The sequence below is a fragment of the Castor canadensis genome, chromosome 9 (genome assembly GCF_047511655.1).
Source record: "Castor canadensis chromosome 9, mCasCan1.hap1v2, whole genome shotgun sequence".
Taxonomy (NCBI): Eukaryota; Metazoa; Chordata; class Mammalia; order Rodentia; family Castoridae; genus Castor; species Castor canadensis.
In genome coordinates, this window is record NC_133394.1 from 84354456 (window position 1) to 84374901 (window position 20446).

The window sequence follows — 20446 nt, forward strand, 5'->3', positions numbered from 1 at the left end:
GAGGCCAATAGAAGAAGGGGACCAGGAACTAGAGAAAAAGTGAGATCAAAAAGAATTAACCTAGAAGGTAACACACACGCACAGAAAAGCAATGCGAGTCTACTCCCTGTATAGCTAGTCTTATCTCAACTAGCAAAAATCCTTGGCCCTTCCTATTATTGCTTATACTCTCTCTTCAACAAAATTAGAGATAAGGGCAAAATAGTTTCTGCCAGGTAACGAGGGATGGGGGGGAGAAGGAAGGGGGTGGGGAGAAGGGGGGTGAAATGACCCAAACATTGTATGCACATATGAATGAATAAATAAATAAAATTTTTTAAAAAAGAAATAAATAAAATAAAAATGAGTCTGAACCTTGACCAAACAATGTCACTTTTTAAGAGCTTATCCTAAGGCAATCATGTATTTTTAAAAAATGTTAGCTACAAAGAAAATGTTTAATGGAGAGATGTTTTTCATCATTAAATTTAGAAACAAATTGAATGCCCAGCACTAGTTGGAAAGTTGAATAAGTTGGATGATAACCATACAATGGAACCTATCACACAAACATTAAAAATGTTTCAGAATATAATTAAGGACATGAAATACTGCTTCTGATAATACCACAAATGAAAATGGCAAGGTAGAAAACAGTATGATCCCATTTTTATGTTACACACGTCCATTTAAATTGCACAACAGAAAATGTTCAAAGAGTAAACACCTAAGTACTGCCAAGTATCAGTAACTGCAAGTACCAATGTATTAGTAGGAAGATTACAGGGTTTTCCCCCTAAAATTCTTGTAAGTTTCTTAGGTGATTAGGGCTTTTAATCCTATATATCTACAAAGTCTAAGTCTCTGCAAGGCAGTCTCTTTGGGTATCACATTAAAAAGGGGCCTACAAAATGTACACGACACAAGGTGTGAAACATTCGTGTAACCTCTGTAGAGAAGTTTCTTGAGAAGATTGAAACTGTTATACTATCTACTATTCATTTTTAGAAAAATGAAAGGCATGAACAGTGTGGGTAAGAACACATGCACTAAAGCCACATGCCTGCGTTTGGAATGTGGCTCACGTTAGCTACATCATATCACTGGGCTTCAGGGTCCTCATCCTCACAGTAACTGCATAACTATAACTGCGATGCAGGGCTGCTATGAGAATAAAGTGGCTTGTATACAGTGCTTGGAGTGAGCCTAGCACATTTTTTATTATGCACATTATATATGCATATATATATATGTATCACTAGCTATTATTTGCTATTGTTATTGTGTACCAAAAAAATCATTTCTAAGGAAGATCTTACTACAAACAACACATGGGGATACAGCATCATTTTTACAGGACATCAACAAAAAAAATTTCAGGTCTGAGACAGACCTGATGATATTTTAAAGCAAAGGTACATCTGTGAACTAGGTCACAAAAACAACTGGGAACAAAAACTATTAAAATAATAATCATGCTTTCAATAAAAGATGACATAGATTTGCTTTACTGGTTCAAAAAATATGAAAACTTTGCTCTGGACCAATCTATTCAATATGGTTTTTACGATGTTATACATATTTTTCAGTTTTCATATGCAGTTCTGGGCTCATGACTCCCACAGCCTTATTTTCTAATGGATAGAATAATGTTGGGTTAGTTTAGCCCTAGAAACAGGCTTCAAAAAGCTAAATCTCTCTTTCTCTCTGACCTTCCCCTGCCCTCTTTTCACCTGTACCTTTTTTTTCCTCTGTAAGGCAGGTTATAAAAACTAGAAGTTCTCTTCTCCAAAGCAGGTCATAGAAACTAAAAATGTAATCTTTCCTCACCTTTTTGTTTTAGAGTTGGCCATACAGAAATACTCTGACCTATCTTGTCTGGTTGTAGGTCATAAGGCCTCCATTTCATTTTTATTTTATTTTTTTTTTCATTTTTCTTTTATTATTCATATGTGCATACAAGGCTTGGTTCATTTCTCCCCCCTGCCCCCACCCCCTCCCTTACCACCCACTCCACCCCCTCCCGCTCTCCCCCTCAATACCCAGCAGAAACTATTTTGCCCTTATCTCTAATTTTGTTGTAGAGAGAGTATAAGCAATAATAGGAAGGAACAAGGGGTTTTGCTGGTTGAGATAAGGATAGCTATACAGGGCATTGACTCACATTGATTTCCTGTGCGTGGGTGTTACCTTCTAGGTTAATTCTTTTTGATCTAACCTTTTCTCTAGTTCCTGGTCCCCTTTTCCTATTGGCCTCAGTTGCTTTAAGGTATCTGCTTTAGTTTCTCTGCATTGAGGGCAACAAATGCTAGCTAGTTTTTTAGGTGTCTTACCTATCCTCACCCCTCCCTTGTGTGCTCTCGCTTTTATCATGTGCTCATAGTCCAATCCCCTTGTTGTGTTTGCCCTTGATCTAATGTCCACATATGAGGGAGAACATACGATTTTTGGTCTTTTGAGCCAAACATCAAAAGACCTAACCTCACTCAGAATGATGTTGAGGCTAACCTCACTCAGAATGATGTTCTCCAATTCCATCCATTTACCAGCGAATGATAACATTTCGTTCTTCTTCATGGCTGCATAAAATTCCATTGTGTATAGATACCACATTTTCTTAATCCATTCGTCAGTGCTGGGACATCTTGGCTGTTTCCATAACTTGGCTATTGTGAATAGTGCCGCAATAAACATGGATGTGCAGGTGCCTCTGGAGTAACAGTCTTTTGGGTATATCCCCAAGAGTGGTATTGCTGGATCAAATGGTAGATCGATGTCCATCTTTTTAAGTAGCCTCCAAATTTTTTTCCAGAGTGGTTGTACTAGTCTACATTCCCACCAACAGTGTAAAAGGGTTCCTTTTTCCCCGCATCCTCGCCAACACCTGTTGTTGGTGGTGTTGCTGATGATGGCTATTCTAACAGGGGTGAGGTGGAATCTTAGTGTGGTTTTAATTTGCATTTCCTTTATTGCTAGAGATGGTGAGCATTTTTTCATGTGTTTTCTGGCCATTTGAATTTCTTCTTTTGAGAAAGTTCTGTTTAGTTCACATGCCCATTTCTTTATTGGTTCATTAGTTTTGGGAGAATTTAGTTTTTTAAGTTCCCTGTATATTCTGGTTATCAGTCCTTTGTCTGATGTATAATTGGCAAATATTTTCTCCCACTCTGTGGGTGTTCTCTTCAGTTTAGAGACCATTTCTTTTGATGAACAGAAGCTTTTTAGTTTTATGAGGTCCCATTTATCTATGCTTTCTCTTAGTTGCTGTGCTGCTGGGGTTTCATTGAGAAAGTTTTTACCTATACCTACTAACTCCAGAGTATTTCCTACTCTTTCTTGTATCAACTTAAGAGTTTGGGGTCTGATATTAAGATCCTTGATCCATTTTGAGTTAATCTTGGTATAGGGTGATATACATGGATCTAGTTTTAGTTTTTTGCAGACTGCTAACCAGTTTTCCCAGCAGTTTTTGTTGAAGAGGCTGCTATTTCTCCATCGTATATTTTTAGCTCCTTTGTCAAAGATAAGTTGCTCATAGTTGTGTGGCTTCATATCTGGATCCTCTATTCTGTTCCACTGGTCTTCATGTCTGTTTTTGTGCCAGTACCATGCTGTTTTTATTGTTATTGCTTTGTAATATAGTTTGAAGTCAGGTATTGTGATACCTCCTGCATTGTTCTTTTGACTGAGTATTGCCTTGGCTATTCGTGGCCTCTTGTGTTTCCATATAAATTTCACAGTAGATTTTTCAATCTCTTTAATGAATGTCATTGGAATTTTGATGGGAATTGCATTAAACATGTAGATTACTTTGGGGAGTATCGACATTTTTACTATGTTGATTCTACCAATCCATGAGCATGGGAGATCTCTCCACTTTCTATAGTCTTCCTCAATCTCTTTCCTCAGAAGTGTATAGTTTTCCTTGTAGAGGTCTTTCACATCTTTTGTTAGGTTTACACCTAGGTATTTGATTTTTTTTGAGGCTATTGTAAATGGAATTGTTTTCATACATTCTTTTTCCGTTTGCTCATTGTTAGTGTATAGAAATGCTAATGATTTTTCTATGTTGATTTTATATCCTGCTACTTTGCTATAGCTATTGATGATGTCTAGAAGCTTCTGAGTAGAGTTTTTTGGGTCTTTAAGGTATAGGATCATGTCGTCTGCAAATAGGGATATTTTGACAGTTTCTTTACCTATTTGTATTCCTTTTATTCCTTCTTCTTGCCTAATTGCTCTGGCTAGGAATTCCAGTACTATGTTGAATAGGAGTGGAGATAGTGGGCATCCTTGTCTGGTTCCTGATTTTAGAGGGAACGGTTTTAATTTTTCTCCGTTAAGTATAATGCTGGCTGTAGGTTTGTCATATATAGCTTTTATAATGTTGAGGAACTTTCCTTCTATTCCTAGTTTTCTTAGAGCTTTTATCATGAAATGATGTTGGATCTTATCAAAGGCTTTTTCTGCGTCTATTGAGATGATCAAGTGGTTTTTGTCTTTGCTTCTGTTAATGTGGTTTATTACGTTTATTGATTTTCGTATGTTGAACCACCCCTGCATCCCTGGGATGAAGCCTACCTGGTCGTGGTGGATAATCTTTTTGATGTGTTGCTGAATTCGGTTTGCCATTATTTTGTTGAGGATTTTTGCATCAATGTTCATTAAGGAGATTGGCCTATAGTTCTCCTTTTTGGAGGTGTCTTTGCCTGGTTTTGGGATAAGTGTAATACTGGCTTCATAAAATGTGTTTGGCAGTTTTCCTTCCCTTTCTATTTCATGGAACAGTTTAAGGAGGGTTGGTATCAGTTCTTCTTTAAAGGTCTGATAGAATTCAGCAGAGAATCCATCAGGTCCTGGACTTTTCTTTTTGGGGAGACTCTTGATTGCTGCTTCAATTTCATTTTGTGTTATAGGTCTATTCAGGTGATTAATTTCCTCTTGGTTCAGTTTTGGATGATCATATGTATCTAGAAATCTGTCCATTTCTTTTAGATTTTCAAATTTATTTGAATATAGGTTCTCAAAGTAGTCTCTGATGATTTCCTGGATTTCCATGGTGTTTGTTGTTATCTCCCCTTTTGCATTCCTGATTCTACTAATTTGGGTTTTTTCTCTCCTCATTTTAGTCAGGTTTGCCAGGGGTCTATCGATCTTGTTTATTTTTTCAAAGAACCAACTTTTTGTTTCATTAATTCTTTGTATGGTTTTTTTGGTTTCTATTTCGTTGATTTCAGCTCTTATTTTTATTATTTCTCTCCTTCTATTTGTTTTGGGATTTGCTTGTTCTTGTTTTTCTAGGAGTTTGAGATGTATCATTAGGTCATTGATTTGGGATCTTTCAATCTTTTTAATATATGCACTCATGGCTATAAACTTTCCCCTCAAGACTGCCTTAGCTGTGTCCCATAGGTTCCGGTAGGTTGTGTTTTCATTTTCATTGACTTCTAGGAACTTTTTAATTTCCTCTTTTATTGCATCGATGATCCATTCTTCATTAAGTAATGAGTTATTTAGTTTCCAGCTGTTTGCATGTTTTTTGTCTTTACTTTTGTTGTTGAGTTCTACTTTTACTGCATTGTGGTCAGATAGTATGCACGGTATTATTTCTATTTTCTTATATTTGCTGAGGCTTGCTTTGTGCCCTAGGATATGATCTATTTTGGAGAAGGTTCCATGGGCTGCTGAGAAGAATGTATATTGCGTAGAGGTTGGATGAAATGTTCTATAGACATCTACTAGGTCCACTTGATCTATTGCATATTTTAGATCTTGGATTTCTTTATTGAGTTTTTGTTTGGATGACCTATCTATTGATGATAATGGAGTGTTAAAGTCTCCCACAACCACTGTGTTGGCGTTTATATATGCTTTTAGGTCCTTTAGGGTATGTTTGATGAAATTGGGTGCGTTGACATTGGGTGCGTACAGATTGATGATTATTATTTCCTTTTGGTCTATTTCCCCTTTTATTAGTATGGAATGTCCTTCTTTGTCTCGTTTGATCAATGTAGGTTTGAAGTCTACTTTGTCAGAGATAAGTATTGCTACTCCTGCTTGTTTTCGGGGGCCATTAGCTTGGTAAATCTTCTTCCAGCCTTTCATCCTAAGCATATGCTTATTTCTGTCGGTGAGATGAGTCTCCTGTAAGCAACAAATTGTTGGATCTTCTTTTTTAATCCATTTTGTCAAATGGTGTCTTTTGATGGGTGAATTAAGTCCATTGACATTAAGTGTTAGTACTGATAGGTATGTGGTGATTCCTGCCATTTAGTTATCTTAGTTGTTTGAAGGTTTGATTGTGTGTACCTAACTTGATGTTACTCTCTACTGTCTTGCTTTTTCTTATCCTGTGGTTTGGTGCTGCCTGCCTTTTCATGGTTGAGTTGGGTGTCACTTTCTGTGTGCAGGATCCCTTGCAGAATCTTTTGTAATGGTGGCTTTGTGGTCACATATTGTTTTAGTTTCTGCTTATCATGGAAGACTTTTATTGCTCCATCTATTTTGAATGATAGCTTTGCTGGGTAGAGTATCCTGGGGTTGAAGTTATTTTCATTCAGTGCCCGGAAGATCTCACCCCACGCTCTTCTTGCTTTTAATGTTTCTGTTGAGAAGTCTGCTGTGATTTTGATGGGTTTACCTTTGTATGTTACTTGTTTTTTCTCTCTTGCAGCCTTCAATATTCTTTCCTTAGTTTCTGAACTTGTTGTTTTAATGATGATATGTCGTGGAGTAGTTCTATTTTGATCTGGTCTGTTTGGTGTCCTGGAGGCCTCTTGCATTTGTATGGGAATATCTTTCTCTAGATTTGGGAAATTTTCCATTATTATTTTTTTGAATATATTACGCATTCCCTTCGCTTGCACCTCTTCTCCTTCTTCAATGCCCATGATTCTCAAGTTTGGTCTTTTGATGGAGTCGGTGAGTTCTTGCATTTTCTTTTCACAGGTCTTGAGTTGTTTAATTAATAGTTCTTCGGTTTTTCCTTTAATTACCATTTCATCTTCAAGTTCTGAGATTCTGTCTTCTGTTTGTTCTATTCTGCTGGATTGGCCTTCCGTTTTGTTTTGCAGTTCTGTTTCGTTCTTTTTTCTGAGGTTTTCCATATCCTGGCTGTTGTCTTCTTTATTGTTGTCTATTTTTGTCCTGAGTTCATTTATCCATTTATTCATTGTGTTCTCTCTTTCACTTTGGTGTTTATACAGTGCTTCTATGGTTTCCTTTATTTCTTCTTTTGCTTTTTCAAATTCTCTATTTTTATTGTCTTGGAATTTCTTGAGTGTCTCCTGTACATTTTGGTTGACCCTATCCAGTATCATCTCTATAAAATTCTCATTGAGTACTTGTAGTATGTCTTCTTTTAAATTATTCTTGTAGGTTTCATTGGGTCCTTTGGCATAGTTTATCTTCATTTTGTTGGAGTCTGGCTCTGAGTTTCTGTTCTCTTCATTCCCCTCTGCTTCCTGTACTAATTTTTTGCTGTGGGGAAACTGGTTTCCTTGTTTTTTCTGTCTTCCTGTCATTGTCCTTGGTGTTGTTACTGTCCCTGTACTGTGTGTAATTAAGTATTTTCTAGCTTGTAATAATAACAATGGTAATATTGAGAACGGAAGAGTGAGCTGAGATGGAAAGCAAGAAGTCAAAGAAAAGGGGAAAACAAATATACAGACAAGAGGGAGAAAGCAGAACAAGGTATCAGACAAGAGAGTTTCAAAGGTATAAACAGGGAGTGTTAGTGTACTAATCGACAGTAAGCTGAACAGACAATAGAGAGACAGAGAGAGGATTGAAAATCAAAGATAAAAAAATAAAAAATAAGTATATGAAAGTAATATCTATTTATAAAAAATGAATTAAAATAAAATGGAAAATAGGAAATTAAAAAAAAAAAAAACCAAAAAACTTCCAAGTTTATATGCAATGCAATTTCAGTCTTAATAATTTGGATGTCCGTCTTAATCTCCAGTCCTGGAGTTGGTGCCTCAGATGTTGTTCTGTAGTTGTCTCATCAAAGGGGATGCATAAAGTAGAACAAAACTACACTCACACACACACAGAAAAAATAAAAAAAAAGCCCCACCAAGTGTCCCCAGTTCAAATGCAATAGTTTCAGTAAGTTTTTCGGCTTGCAGGTGTAATTCGGTTGTTCTCTCATCAAAGGTAGGGAGAAAAAGAAAAAAAAGCGTCTGGAGGCAGTTCTGAGAGTGGTATCTGCAACTGTGGCTTGCCTGCCTGCTGCTCTCAGCCTGTAGCTGGCGCGTTATTTATGCAGATCTCTGGGGTGAGCTTAGCACTCACCTGGTCCCACAGGCTTTGTTTGCTCAGAGTTCTCCTGTGCGGGGGAGGGGGGCCTCTGCTACAGGCTTTTCCCTTTCCAAGCACTGGGAAAGGCGACACTGCCCCGCGTTGTCAGGCCTGCGTGTTTATTTACAGTTCACGTGGGAAGTGGGTCTTCCCTCCTCTCACAAGCTTCCCTGCTCCTGGTTGCTGGCGCGCCCCGCTCCCGCCAGAGCCTCTCCGGCCCGCCCGGCTCGTTTATTTACAGTCCCGGGAAGGATTCCCTTCCCCCAATCTTCAGCGCTCAGGGCGCCCCACCCTCTTTCCAGCGTGTCTTAACTGTTCTTATTGCTTAGTACTCAGTTTCTCTTTTTTTCCCGGGTGGAGGTCAGTCTGTCCAGGGGGCTATGCTGCTCTGGCCCAGGCTTGTCTGTGGGGGAACCGCGGTACCGCGAAGCTCACCTGGTCCGCGTCTTCCCAAGCCGTATGGGCGCCGGCCACTGGCGGCCCGGGGGCCTCCTTGGTTCTCCGTTTAACGTGAAGTGGAGATTCTCTGCGCCGGCTGGAGATGTGGAGTGGTCAAAGTTATGCCTTTTCTCGGTGATTATGCCTGCAAAGTGTGTCTCCAGCGTCTCTCCAAGATTTCACTATAGGAGGCTCGCTTTCTGCTTCCTACCTCTAGCCGCCATCTTGGAATTCCCAAGGCCTCCATTTCAGAAGGGATCCCTTCCACACCCGGGAGGAAGGAAAACCGTACAGAGAGGCTAAGGAGAACCTGAACAAGACAGACCTGTGGTTTCCCCTCAGCCTATTAGCATCAACCAGACCCTTTTTTATCCACTCGCATTTCTACCTGGTTCCCCATGCTTCAGTCTTTCTTTTTTTTGCGGTACTGGGGCTTGAATTCAGAGCCTTCACCTTGAGCCACATCACCAGCCCTTTTTGTAATGGGTATTTTCTACATAGAGTCACTCGAACTATTTGCCTGCGCTGGCTTCAAACTGCAATCCTCCTGATCTCTGCCTCTTGAGTAGCTAGGATTACAGGCGTGAGACACCGGTACCCAGCCCATGCTTCAGTCTTGCCTATGCAATGATGCCTCCATAAAAACCCTGACCAAGAGGGTGTGGAGAACTTCTGAACAGCTGAACATGTGTGCACTGACAGGAAGGTAAACAAGATCCCATGTGGTAGGAAGGTGGCACTTCCTAACTCCACAGGAATGAAAGGTCAGTGCCTGGGATCCTTGAAGACCTCACCCACCCTATATATCCTCTTCATCTGGCTGCTTATTTTAAAAATCCTTTAAAATATCCTTAATAATAAACCAGTAAATGTGAATGTTTCCCTAAGGTCTGTGAACTGTTCTAGCAATGCAATTGAGCCTAATCAAAGGGTTCATGGGAACCCCAATTTGCAGCTGGTTAGTCTGAAGTTCTGGGGGTCTAGACTTATGACCAGACTGAAATGATTGTCATCTGTGAGACCGAGCCCTCAGCCTGTGGGATATGCTGCTATATCCAGGTACACAGCCTCAGAATTGAATTGCATTAGAGGACAACTAGCTAGCGTTGGCAGCAGAACTGCTTGCAGGCTTGTTGGTGGGGAGAAACCCCTGCACATACTGGGGTGCCAGACATGATCTGTGTTGTGAGTAAAGTAGGGGAAATGGAGTTGTATTTGATTTTCCCTTTATGTCCTCAAAATGGCTGCCCCCCCAAAGTGAAAGACAAAAAACTCATACTACATTTACAAGATATGGCTAAACCAGTGGTTTTCAAACTGCAGGCTATGGCCCGTGAATAGTTAAATCAATTTAGTAAGGTGCAGCCAGTATTTTTGTTGTTGTTGTTCAATAACAGAAAAGAAATCAGAGGTCATCACACTAGCAATAACAAGAATTACCACATAACTTTTTTTTTTTTGGCAGTACTAGGAATTGAACTTGTGCCTTGTGCTTGCTTATCAAGTGCTCTACCATTCATGCCATAACCTCAGCCCTTTTAGATTTAGGTTGTTTTTCATATAAGGTCTCGTGCTTTTGCCTGGGCCAGCCTCAGACCACAGTCCTACCACCTCCACCTCCCAATCAGCTAGATTACAGGCATGCGTCACCATGAACAGCCCCCTCCCTGACAGTTGGGCAAGAGATAAAATACACAATTGTGTGTCTCCTGGGATATGGTTTTTAAATGTATTTCTTTCTGTGTGACACAGTAAAAATGTAAGGGAAACACTATTCTATGCCAATAAGTTCTATTCCACATATTGATCTTGATAAAATTTATAACTATTTCACTTTTATACATTTTATAGTTCATCTTACTGAAGCATTCAATGGAGGGCAATATAGAAACAGCTGAAATTTCATGGCTATTAAATATTTAAAATGTAACACAAATATAAAGTTGTAAAGTGCTGTGGAGTTTTAGACAGTAATTGTAACTCAGTTTAAAGAAAAAAGAATACCTACTTCTTTTTTTTTTTTAAACCCACCCTACCCAACAATACCTATTTCTGTCTTGCATTTGAAAAACAGGGAACAGAAAATGTGTCACTTTCTATACTGATGTTCCAATACCAGAAAATGCAACCTGCATTGGTGAGTAGATCTCTGCCCTCACGAACAGACATCTTCCACCAGTTTACCTCTCACACTTGGTTTTTTCATACTGTACAAGTTTTGAAAATTAAATGAAAACAGGAACATCAAGCACTTAGGAGAGTGTTCCACCTATTAGGTGGTCAAAAGGTATAAGCTTTCTCTCTCCTGGTTCCAAAACTTACCAAAAACCAACTCTATTACATGGATAGGATAATCTCAAAGCTTATCTTCCAATCATCCAAGCATACCTTGAAGACAATCCAGACAGAGCTTTCTTAAGAATCTCTGGGGTTCTATCTGAGGATGGTAGGATTTCTGGAATATCAGAATCTCCTCTGGAATCCAAATCTCCATATCTGTCATCAATATCTGTTTCCTAAAATTATAGAAAAAAAAGAAAGTCACTTTGCTAAGTAATTTTTTTAACATATTTTCTTTTTTTTGGTGGTGGTGCTGGGGTTTGAACTAAGGGCCTCACACTTGCTAGGCAGGTGTTCTACCATCTGAGCCACTCCACCAGCCCTGCTGAACAATTTTTTAAAAATAATATGCTTGCCAATACATTCATGTATTGTTCAGTGTGTCAAAATTCAGTTACATAATCTGAAACAAAGAAACAACTATTAACTTATCTTGAATATTGAAATGCTTCTGTGCTTGCCTGTTAGAAAAGTTTGATTAAATTTACTAAAATTTCAACATAAAGGATTAAATGAAACAAAAGACATAAAATCAGCTCTAAATCAGAAATTTATTGAAGGAATCAAATATAAATTGTTTTGCTACTTTATGGGGAGAACATGGAGATGCTGATTAGTTGCTCACAGTCGTTTTACTTGAGTACAGTCAAAGCACCAACAATATAAAGAATATCTTGCACAGGCACAGCAATATATATACATATTGAGTTTAACTTCCATTATTTTTATTAGATCCTCAAAACACAATCTCAATGAAGCAGTTCAAACAGATATTATAACTTCTATTTTACTGACAGAAGATCAAAAACACTTAGTTTAGTGGTGAGATTTCTTTGAAGTTATTTTAAAATCCAAACTGACTTCTAAGAGTGCACATACAGAAGTAGTTTTTATGTTGCGTACTGCAGGGAACCCTGAGCTTTTACACAAAGGCTGCCACTAAAGGACTATCAGAAGAAAGCGCCCAAGACAATATTAAGAACAGAGATGTAATCGATCCCTCATTTTTGAAGTTGGTCTCTGCTCCCATGTCCTCCACCCCTCCTCTACACCCTCTTCCTTTCACGCAGATGCTCCATCACCCCAATAGAATTAAGCAAAGAAAAGAGTTTACACAGGGGAAAACTGAAGCAAGAGAGCTAAATTGGGTTAGAAGAAAAAAAACAAGAGGCAGATATGAGTACTGAGCAGAATGTTAGCCTAGAAATGATCCTATGAAGGAAAGCTAGCAATTCACAATTGACGACTATAGACTCTCAACCCAAACTCAGCCCTTATTAGCACCAAAGCTTTGGCAAATTTCATCACCTCTCCTAACTGTGTCTTCATCCATAAACTGAAACATTTAATACAATGCCAAGGACTTAGTAAATTCAAAGAAGTGGCAAGCAACTATTATGATTAAATCAAGTCTTCTAAATCATCGTTAAGTAGCTTATCACATAAAATTTTAGTTTTCAGTTTTCAAAAGCAACAATAAACTTTAGTTTATCAACTATAACTTTTTATTAAATAATTATTAAATTAAAGATGTCACTATGTCAAAAATGACCAATGAAACAGATGGGTTGAATTCCCACCAAACTGTTGAGGGGCTGTTGGTCTCAAAGCAACTTAAACAGAGGGATGTTGGCTGGTAACAACCAGACAGGTATCCATCCACCTAGGTGCCTGTTAGTGCACCAAGCCAGCAGGTCCTTGACACCCAGAACAATGGAGCACAGTACTTCTTTTCTTTTCCCCACTGCTCATTTCACCGTCAGTAACCCAAAAGAGTTGCAAGGAATAGTGTGAGTGGTAGTAGAGATGGTAACTAGCTCTCTAGGCCACATCACAATGCCACAAAAAGAACACAGCTAGAAAGCAATCAGGAGCTACCTTCACTATCCACGTGACAAAAGGCAAATCACTTAATCCCAAGGAAACTCAGTTTCCATATTTGTAAAATGAAAGCATTGGACTAGATAATGCTCCTCAAAACATTAAGGTTTTCTACAAACCAACTTCAAAGTGTACTTGAAAATAATGCAGACGTGCCAGGACCCTCACCTCCCCATCCTCTATAAAGCTAGCTGTCCTGCTTTTAGTTACATTATTTAAGCTTCTGATTTCTACTTCATATCCTTTAAAGAAACACATAATTTAAAAACTCAAATATTTAACTAGGTTCATTCAATTTCATTCTAATTAAAGAACAGAAAATAATTCCTAAACATTGGCATTTTAAAGCAATGTTACTTAAATACAGATTAGTAGCAAGGACTGCTTTCTCTGTATGACCCCTCTGTTGCAGAGATGGCAGTCTTGAACAGGAGATCAGGGAGTGAACAAAGTAGTACTTTGAATGATCAAACAGGGCCATAAGGCATTAATATACACTGAATGAAAATGTTTAGAAGAACCAAATTAGATGCTGTTGTCAAGGGCATAACTTAACGATAATCCTCTACTCCCCTTCCATCTTGACAAATGATCTCCTACCTCCTCACAGTTTCCCTTTCCATCTCTCTCTCTATCCACCATGCACCTGCACCTCTAACTTCCAATATACCACGGACAGGTGGGTTTTCCACCAACATCATCAGAAATTCAACAGAAGCAAACTGACCTCTCTCTCTCTTCCACACAAAACATGCCACCTCTTCTATTCTGGAAAGATATCACCGCTAGCCCAACCAATTACTCAGGTCAGAAACCTGGCATCCATAACACTTGCATTTCCCTTAACCAACACATTCAGTCAGCACCAAGCCTGTCATTAACCTTTCCCTCCATCTCCATCAGCCCTTGCAAAGCATCATCCTCTCTCCTTTACTTCAGCCTCTGCTTCCTGTCCTATCTACTCTCATCGACTCTCTACAGTGCAGACAAAATAATCCTCCTAAACTGCCAAGCTGGTCTTCACACTGCCCTGATGAAAACCACCTGGATTAATGTTTTCCACGAGGGGACCCTGCTTGATGATGCCCCAGTCTTCACATAGTCCTACTCTCCCTCATCCAGACCTTTGTTCTCTGTAGAAAGTACAAAACTACCTTATCTCTTTTCTTCATTCCCCTGTTCCCAACCTCCCTGTCCCATTCCTTAAATCTGATTCTTGCCAGGTCATATTATGATGATCACTTCATTTAGAAACTTCTTCCCTAACTCAAGGTTAATCACTTTTCAACCATGGTTCCAGAATTCTCTTTATTTTGGCTATCAGTCTAATTTAAATGATCTGCTTGCTTGCTGTATTTTCTAGTAGTCCACAAGCTTTGCGGAGAGAGAAGGTGCTGGCCATTACCCTCATTCTTGAGTCCCAAGAGCCTGGCAGAGGATCTTGTACAGTAGCTGGCACTTAGCAGGCACTAACTGGATGTGTTGGATGACCTGAGTCTGTCATTCATGCTAACACTTCAGGTTAAAGAAACATTCTCACTGCTCTTGCTAGGTGAGCAATCTTGGGTAAGGCAACTTGCTTGTCGTCTCATTGTACTTATGTAAAATGAGGACTGCTGACTAGGAGGCACTACTCTTATCCAGCTATAGAGTTAGAACAAAAATATGCCTGATAAATTTGTCAGAAAGTTGAATAGAACTTCCTTCATTACCTGTAAATCCAGTTCCTATAGCAAAAATATACTTAGAAAATAAGAGCAATACACTTTACAAATATTATCATTACCGAAGTAATAAATAATCACCTCAGATTTTATAGGTAAAAAAACATAGGCTCAGAGATGTTATGTAATGCACTCATTTATACAGCTCTAGACTATGTAGCTGGGATTTTAAGTGAGGCAGAAGGGAGGCTGAGATGATAGTTCTCCCCAAATTGATCTACAGGTTCAATACAACCCCCATAAGCAGCTTGGAAGGTGCTTTTTTTTTTTTTGGGTAGAAACTTAGTCTGACTCTAAAATTCATATGAAAATGCAAAGAACACAGAGAAGCTGCTATAATCAAGATTATGGTATTAGTGTAACAAAAATGATCAACAGAACAGAATATGCTCCACTGATCTCAACAAAGTTGCACAGGTAATTCAATAGAAAGTGCTGAAGCAATTGAAAAAGATTTTGATCCATACCTCATGCCATATATAAAATCTAAATCAAAATAGATCACAGCACTCTAAAACTTGTATCAAATCTCTGGGACCTTGGGTTAGGCAAAGATTTCTTAAATATGCCCGCAAAAGTATGAGCCATAAGAGAAAACAACTGACAACTATTAATTTAATTAAAAGTAACAGCTTCAGTTTTCAAAAGACACTGTCAGGAGGATGAGAATACAAGACACAGACTGGGGGAAGTTATTTGTGAATCGCTTATCTGGTAGTTGCTGCATTCAATAAGAAAACAATCAACTCAATTAAAAAAAATAAGCAAATATTTTAACAGACACTTTACACCAAAGGCAATGGACAGATGGCAAATAAAAACATGAAAAAATGTTCAACATCATTAGTAATTAGGGAAATGAAAGTCAAAATTACAGTGTGTGCCAGGCATTGTGGCACACTCCTACAGTGAGACTGAGGTGGGAGGATCAAAAGTTCAAAGCCAGTCTTGGTAATACAGACAGATCCTGAATTAAAAGAAAAAAACTGTGATCAACACTGAACATACCAGGTGTTGGAAAAAATGTGGAAAACCTATAGTTCCTGTACACCGCTGATGGAAGTATAAAAATAGTACGACCACCCTGGAAAACAGTTTGGCAGTTTCTTTAAAAAATCAAATATATAAGTGGGAATATGAAAGAGTAATAAAGGAGGTGAATCTAATCAAAGTGTATTATATGCAAAATATCACAATAAAATCCCTTGTACAATTAATATATGCAAATAAAAAAGAAAACACAAAAACAAATACATATTCACCAAATGACCCAGCCATCTAATTCCTAGGTATTTACCAGAGAAAAATGAAAGTATATTGTACAACTGTACACAAATGTTCATGGCAGCTTTATTTATAACAGCTCCAAGCTACATTCAACCCAAATGTCCAATGAGGAAATAGACAAGTTGTGTTACTTGCAGACAATGGAATATTCTCTTTTAACAGAAATAAGTGAACTATTGCTACATAGTACACATGGATGACTCTCAAAGTAATTATGCCAAGTGAAAAAGCCAGATATAATGTATGTGTGTGATACACATACACACACACACCTACATATACAAGATGTTGTGTTATGTACGCATAGTATTCCATTTATATAAAATCCCAGAAAATGTACCCAATTTATGTACAGAAGCCACATTAATGAGCATCAAAGATTGAGAGGAGAATTTAAAAAGGGAGAGAACTTTGAGTGGTGAAGGATAATGTTCATTGGTTGATTGTGATGATGGTTTCATAGGGATATATGTAAGTCAAAACTTGCCAAATTGTATTGCTATTGATTGACTATTTCTGTCCCCTCAAGAGTCATATGTTGAACTGCTAATCTCTAACACGGTGGTATTTGGAGGGGGAGACTTTGGGAGCTAGTCAGGTCATAAAATTGGAGCCCACATGGGTAGGATTAGTGCCTCCCCCTCCCCCCTTCACCTCTCTCTCTTCCTCTTCCTCTTTTTCTCCCTCTCTCCTTTGTACAAGGGACTTTGGGAGCTAGTCAGGTCATAAAATTGGAGCCCACGTGGATAGGATTAGTGCCCCCCCTCCCCCCGTCACTCTCTCTCTTCTCTTCCTCTTTTTCTCCCTCTCTCCTTTTTCTCACTTTTCTCTTGCTCCTTCCCTCTTCCTCCTTCCCTCCCTCTCTTTCTCCTCCTCCCTCTTCTCTCTCTCCCTCTCCCCCAACCAAACTGACTAGAACCCTCATCTGGACTTCCAGCCTCCAGAACTGTGAGAAATAAATTCCTGTTATTTAAGTCACCCAATCTGTGGTATTTTACAACAGCTTGAACTAACATAGCACTTTAAGTATGCTCAATGTAGTAAATGCCATCTTTAGCTCACAGAAATTCTTGAAGAGTGGTTCAAGAAAGCAGGCTGAGGTACTGGGGACTGAAAAGATAGGAAGAAAGACATAGGAACCAGGTAGTAAAGGATACAGTCCATTCAAGAGGATGGCTCCAAAGTGAAGCCCCTAAACCAATAAAGGTCAGCAGTAGTTTAGAATTCAACCAAAGACAATATTACATTACATACTGCCCGCCACATTTATATCTGGTCTCTCAAAGAGTAAGGCAGGAAAATCCATCAGCTTTTCCATTATGGATCTCTCATCCCTGTACCTCAGTTCAGCATTAGAATTTGCAGTCAAGTAAAAAGAGACCTGCAGGTGTCACAGAGTTCTGTACTGGAAAGGAGGTGGCCTTTAAAAAATCTTGGAACTAGTCAATGTGATGGCCCACTGGGGAGGCTGAGGCAGGACACATGTTCAAGGCCAGCCTGGACTACAGGTTAGACCCTGTCTCAAACAAACACAGCAAAAGGACTTGAAACTGAATAGTTTTTAACCAAAAGAACATTAGGCTCTGTTAACAATCTCAGTGCTTTCTGTCCCATGTCTTCAGTGTTTCAACATAGACACTGAGTTCTTCTCTGTCTCCCAGGAGAGGAAAAAACTGCTTCTCTCTGTACTTCACTTATTTTCTAGTGAGTGAGCAGTATAAGAACCAAGAATGGGATTGGTGTAAGGGGAGGATGGTAGTTCAAGACCCCCGTGATGATGAGGCAGGGTCAAGGGACCCAGTAACATTGTATTGTACTGTATTGTATTTATCTATTTATTTTATTTACTTATTGACAGTACTGGGGTTTGAATTCAGGGCTTTGCACTTGCGAGGCAAGCACTCTACCACTTGAGCCATACCCCAACCCATTTTGCTTGAGTTATTTTTCAGATAGGACCTCCCATTTTCTGCATGATGCTGGCCTCTGACCATGATCCTCATATCTATGCCTCCCAAAAAGCTGGAATGACAAATACATACCGCCACATCCAGCTAATTGACTAAGATGGGATTTTGCTAACTTTTTGCCCAGGCTGGTTTCAAACTTCCATCTTCCCAGTCTCTGCCTCCTGAGTACCTGAGATTACAGTTGTCAGCTACTGCACCCAATTCTAACACTGTATTTTAAAAATAGAAATCTAATTACCTCATTGATCAGTACACCTCTAAGGTCCTATTCTATACTTCCTATGGTGGGTAAAGCCTCCTTATTTTTCCAAACTTGAACTGAAAATGAAAAGACTGGTCCTCCAGATCTTTCTCTGCAGCCCTATTGTATTCCCCACTAAAGGAGACAGGTAGTGGACCATCCAACACAACTCACAGTATTATGATCAGACATCAGTACATGATAGACCCCAGTGTCTAGACAAGAGAAAACCAAATTATTTCTCAGCAACACATAAAATGCACAAACAAAAGGCAAGTGTGATTATGCCAACCACCTATTTAAAATCTCCCACTGACTCCCCACTGCTTAAGATCAAGTCCAAGGCTGAGGGCACAGCTCAAGAGGTGGAGAACTTGCCAGTACTAAAACATAAACAAAAATCCAAGGCATAAGCCTACCTTCCTCTTCCTCTCCAGCTAGGGCTGGGGTCACATCATTCTGCCACCTCATGCTCTGCAGAAGTGGACCTTCCTATACTGCCCAGAGTATGGACATAGTGTTAACCACTCAACATTTTGCTTTCATTTTGTGGCATTCCTACTATTTGTAACACACTTTCTTCTTGAACCTACCTTTGACTACCTAGTGTCTGTTTGTCCTTAAAAGTTCCAGCTTATACATCATGTCTAGAAAACTTTTCTTTGGGGAGCTTCTAAAAGATAGAGTAATCGCTTACTCACCCAAGACATTCATGTCTTAGTCCTGGAATCTGTGAAGATGTATGCTATAATGCTAGGGAGAATTAAGGCAGCAGACAGAATTAAGTTTGCCAATGAACTGGCCTTGAGATGGGGAGATAAGCTTGGATTAGACAGGTAGGTTAAATATAATCACAAGGGTACTTTTAAGTGAAAAAGGAAGACAGGAGAGTAGACTAGGAGACAGAAGGACAGCAGTGGTCAGTGATGCTGGCTTTGAAGTTGGAGGAAGGGGCTAGGAGCCATGGTATGCAGGCAATCTCTAAAAGCTAGAAAAGGCCAAGAAGTAAGATTTCTACCTTAAGCCTCTAGAAGAAATACAGCTCTGCTGATACCTTGATTTCAATCATGAGAACCATTTAATACACCTGATCTCTAGAACAGTTTGTTATTTTAAGCTATTAAGCTTGTGGTAATACGCTGCTGCAGCCATCAGAAATGAAATACTGGACAGAGTCCCCAGTTTGTGCAGTATCTGTGTGTCTCTCTGGCAGCCTGACTCTTTCTTCATGACAGGATCTGCTGGCCTGTCTCCCCACTATAAGTATCCACCCATGGCTGTGCCTGCAACCAGGATCTCAGCCTGTGCTAACGGAACAATGACCATCACCTCTACGTCCTTGATGAAATTACACAGTCTTCCCATCTGCAACATCACTGCTCTTACTCTTCCACCATTCCTAAAGTGCTCTCAGCAATATTCAAATCCTATCTAATTTAAAGGCCTGTTTTAAGGCTTTTCTAAATATCTGGCTCATTCTGATCTTTCCCTAGGCATACACCATTCTTCTAGACATTAAAATTATGCTACGTCTAATGGTGTCATTTATGTAAGTCTTAAGTTCCAAATTAGGAAGATCCCTGAAGGGAAAAGGACATGGGATAAAAGAGAAACTCAGGAAATTGATGAGTTCTATTCAAATGTTCATTACTGTTATGACCACAAATTTGCACTTTATCTGAAGATCTTCTTAATGCTTGCCCTCCATAGGTATTTTCTCTCTTTCAGGGCTAAGCAAAATAATGCCATAGCCTTCACCCCATCAGGGGAAAAACAAGTATATGAGCTGAGAATAATTAAACCTATTCCCAAATGTTTTCTTGCAATATGAGAATCTTGCTGGATCTTGATTTGGAAGGAGGGAAACTCTGGAAGACACTTAGGGGCCAACTGGGAAATTAGAATACGGATTATTTTAGCTGTGTCTCACTGTGTTGCCCAGACTAATCTTGAACTCTAGGGCTCAAGAGATACTCTCCCCTCAACCTCCCAAACAGCTAGAATGATACATGACTTAATTCTTAAGGGGATGACAATAAAGGCTATGTAAAAGAATGTCTTTAAGAGATGCATGCTTTTCTGTTAGAAGTACATGGTATAACTTATGGTAAATGGTATAAGTACAACTTATTTTCAAATGGTCACCAACAAAATATTTGCACATAGATATATGGTAGCTATATTAAATTTATATAGATAAATTTAGCAAAATCTCACCAATTGTTAAAACTAAGTGCTGATGTACTGATACTGACAATAATTTATATACAATAAAAGTTCCT

At 39.0% G+C, this 20446-nt stretch overlaps 1 protein-coding gene across 1 annotated transcript in view; it reads right to left on the bottom strand.

Moving 5' to 3' along the window:
* Cds1 (CDP-diacylglycerol synthase 1) overlaps nt 1-20446 on the bottom strand; it is a 72977-nt gene that overhangs the window by 44485 nt on the left and 8046 nt on the right. The window contains exon 2 of the mRNA XM_074041855.1: nt 11110-11237. Within this exon, the coding sequence (XP_073897956.1) occupies nt 11110-11237 (128 nt within the window). The remainder of the gene's footprint in view (nt 1-11109; nt 11238-20446) is intronic.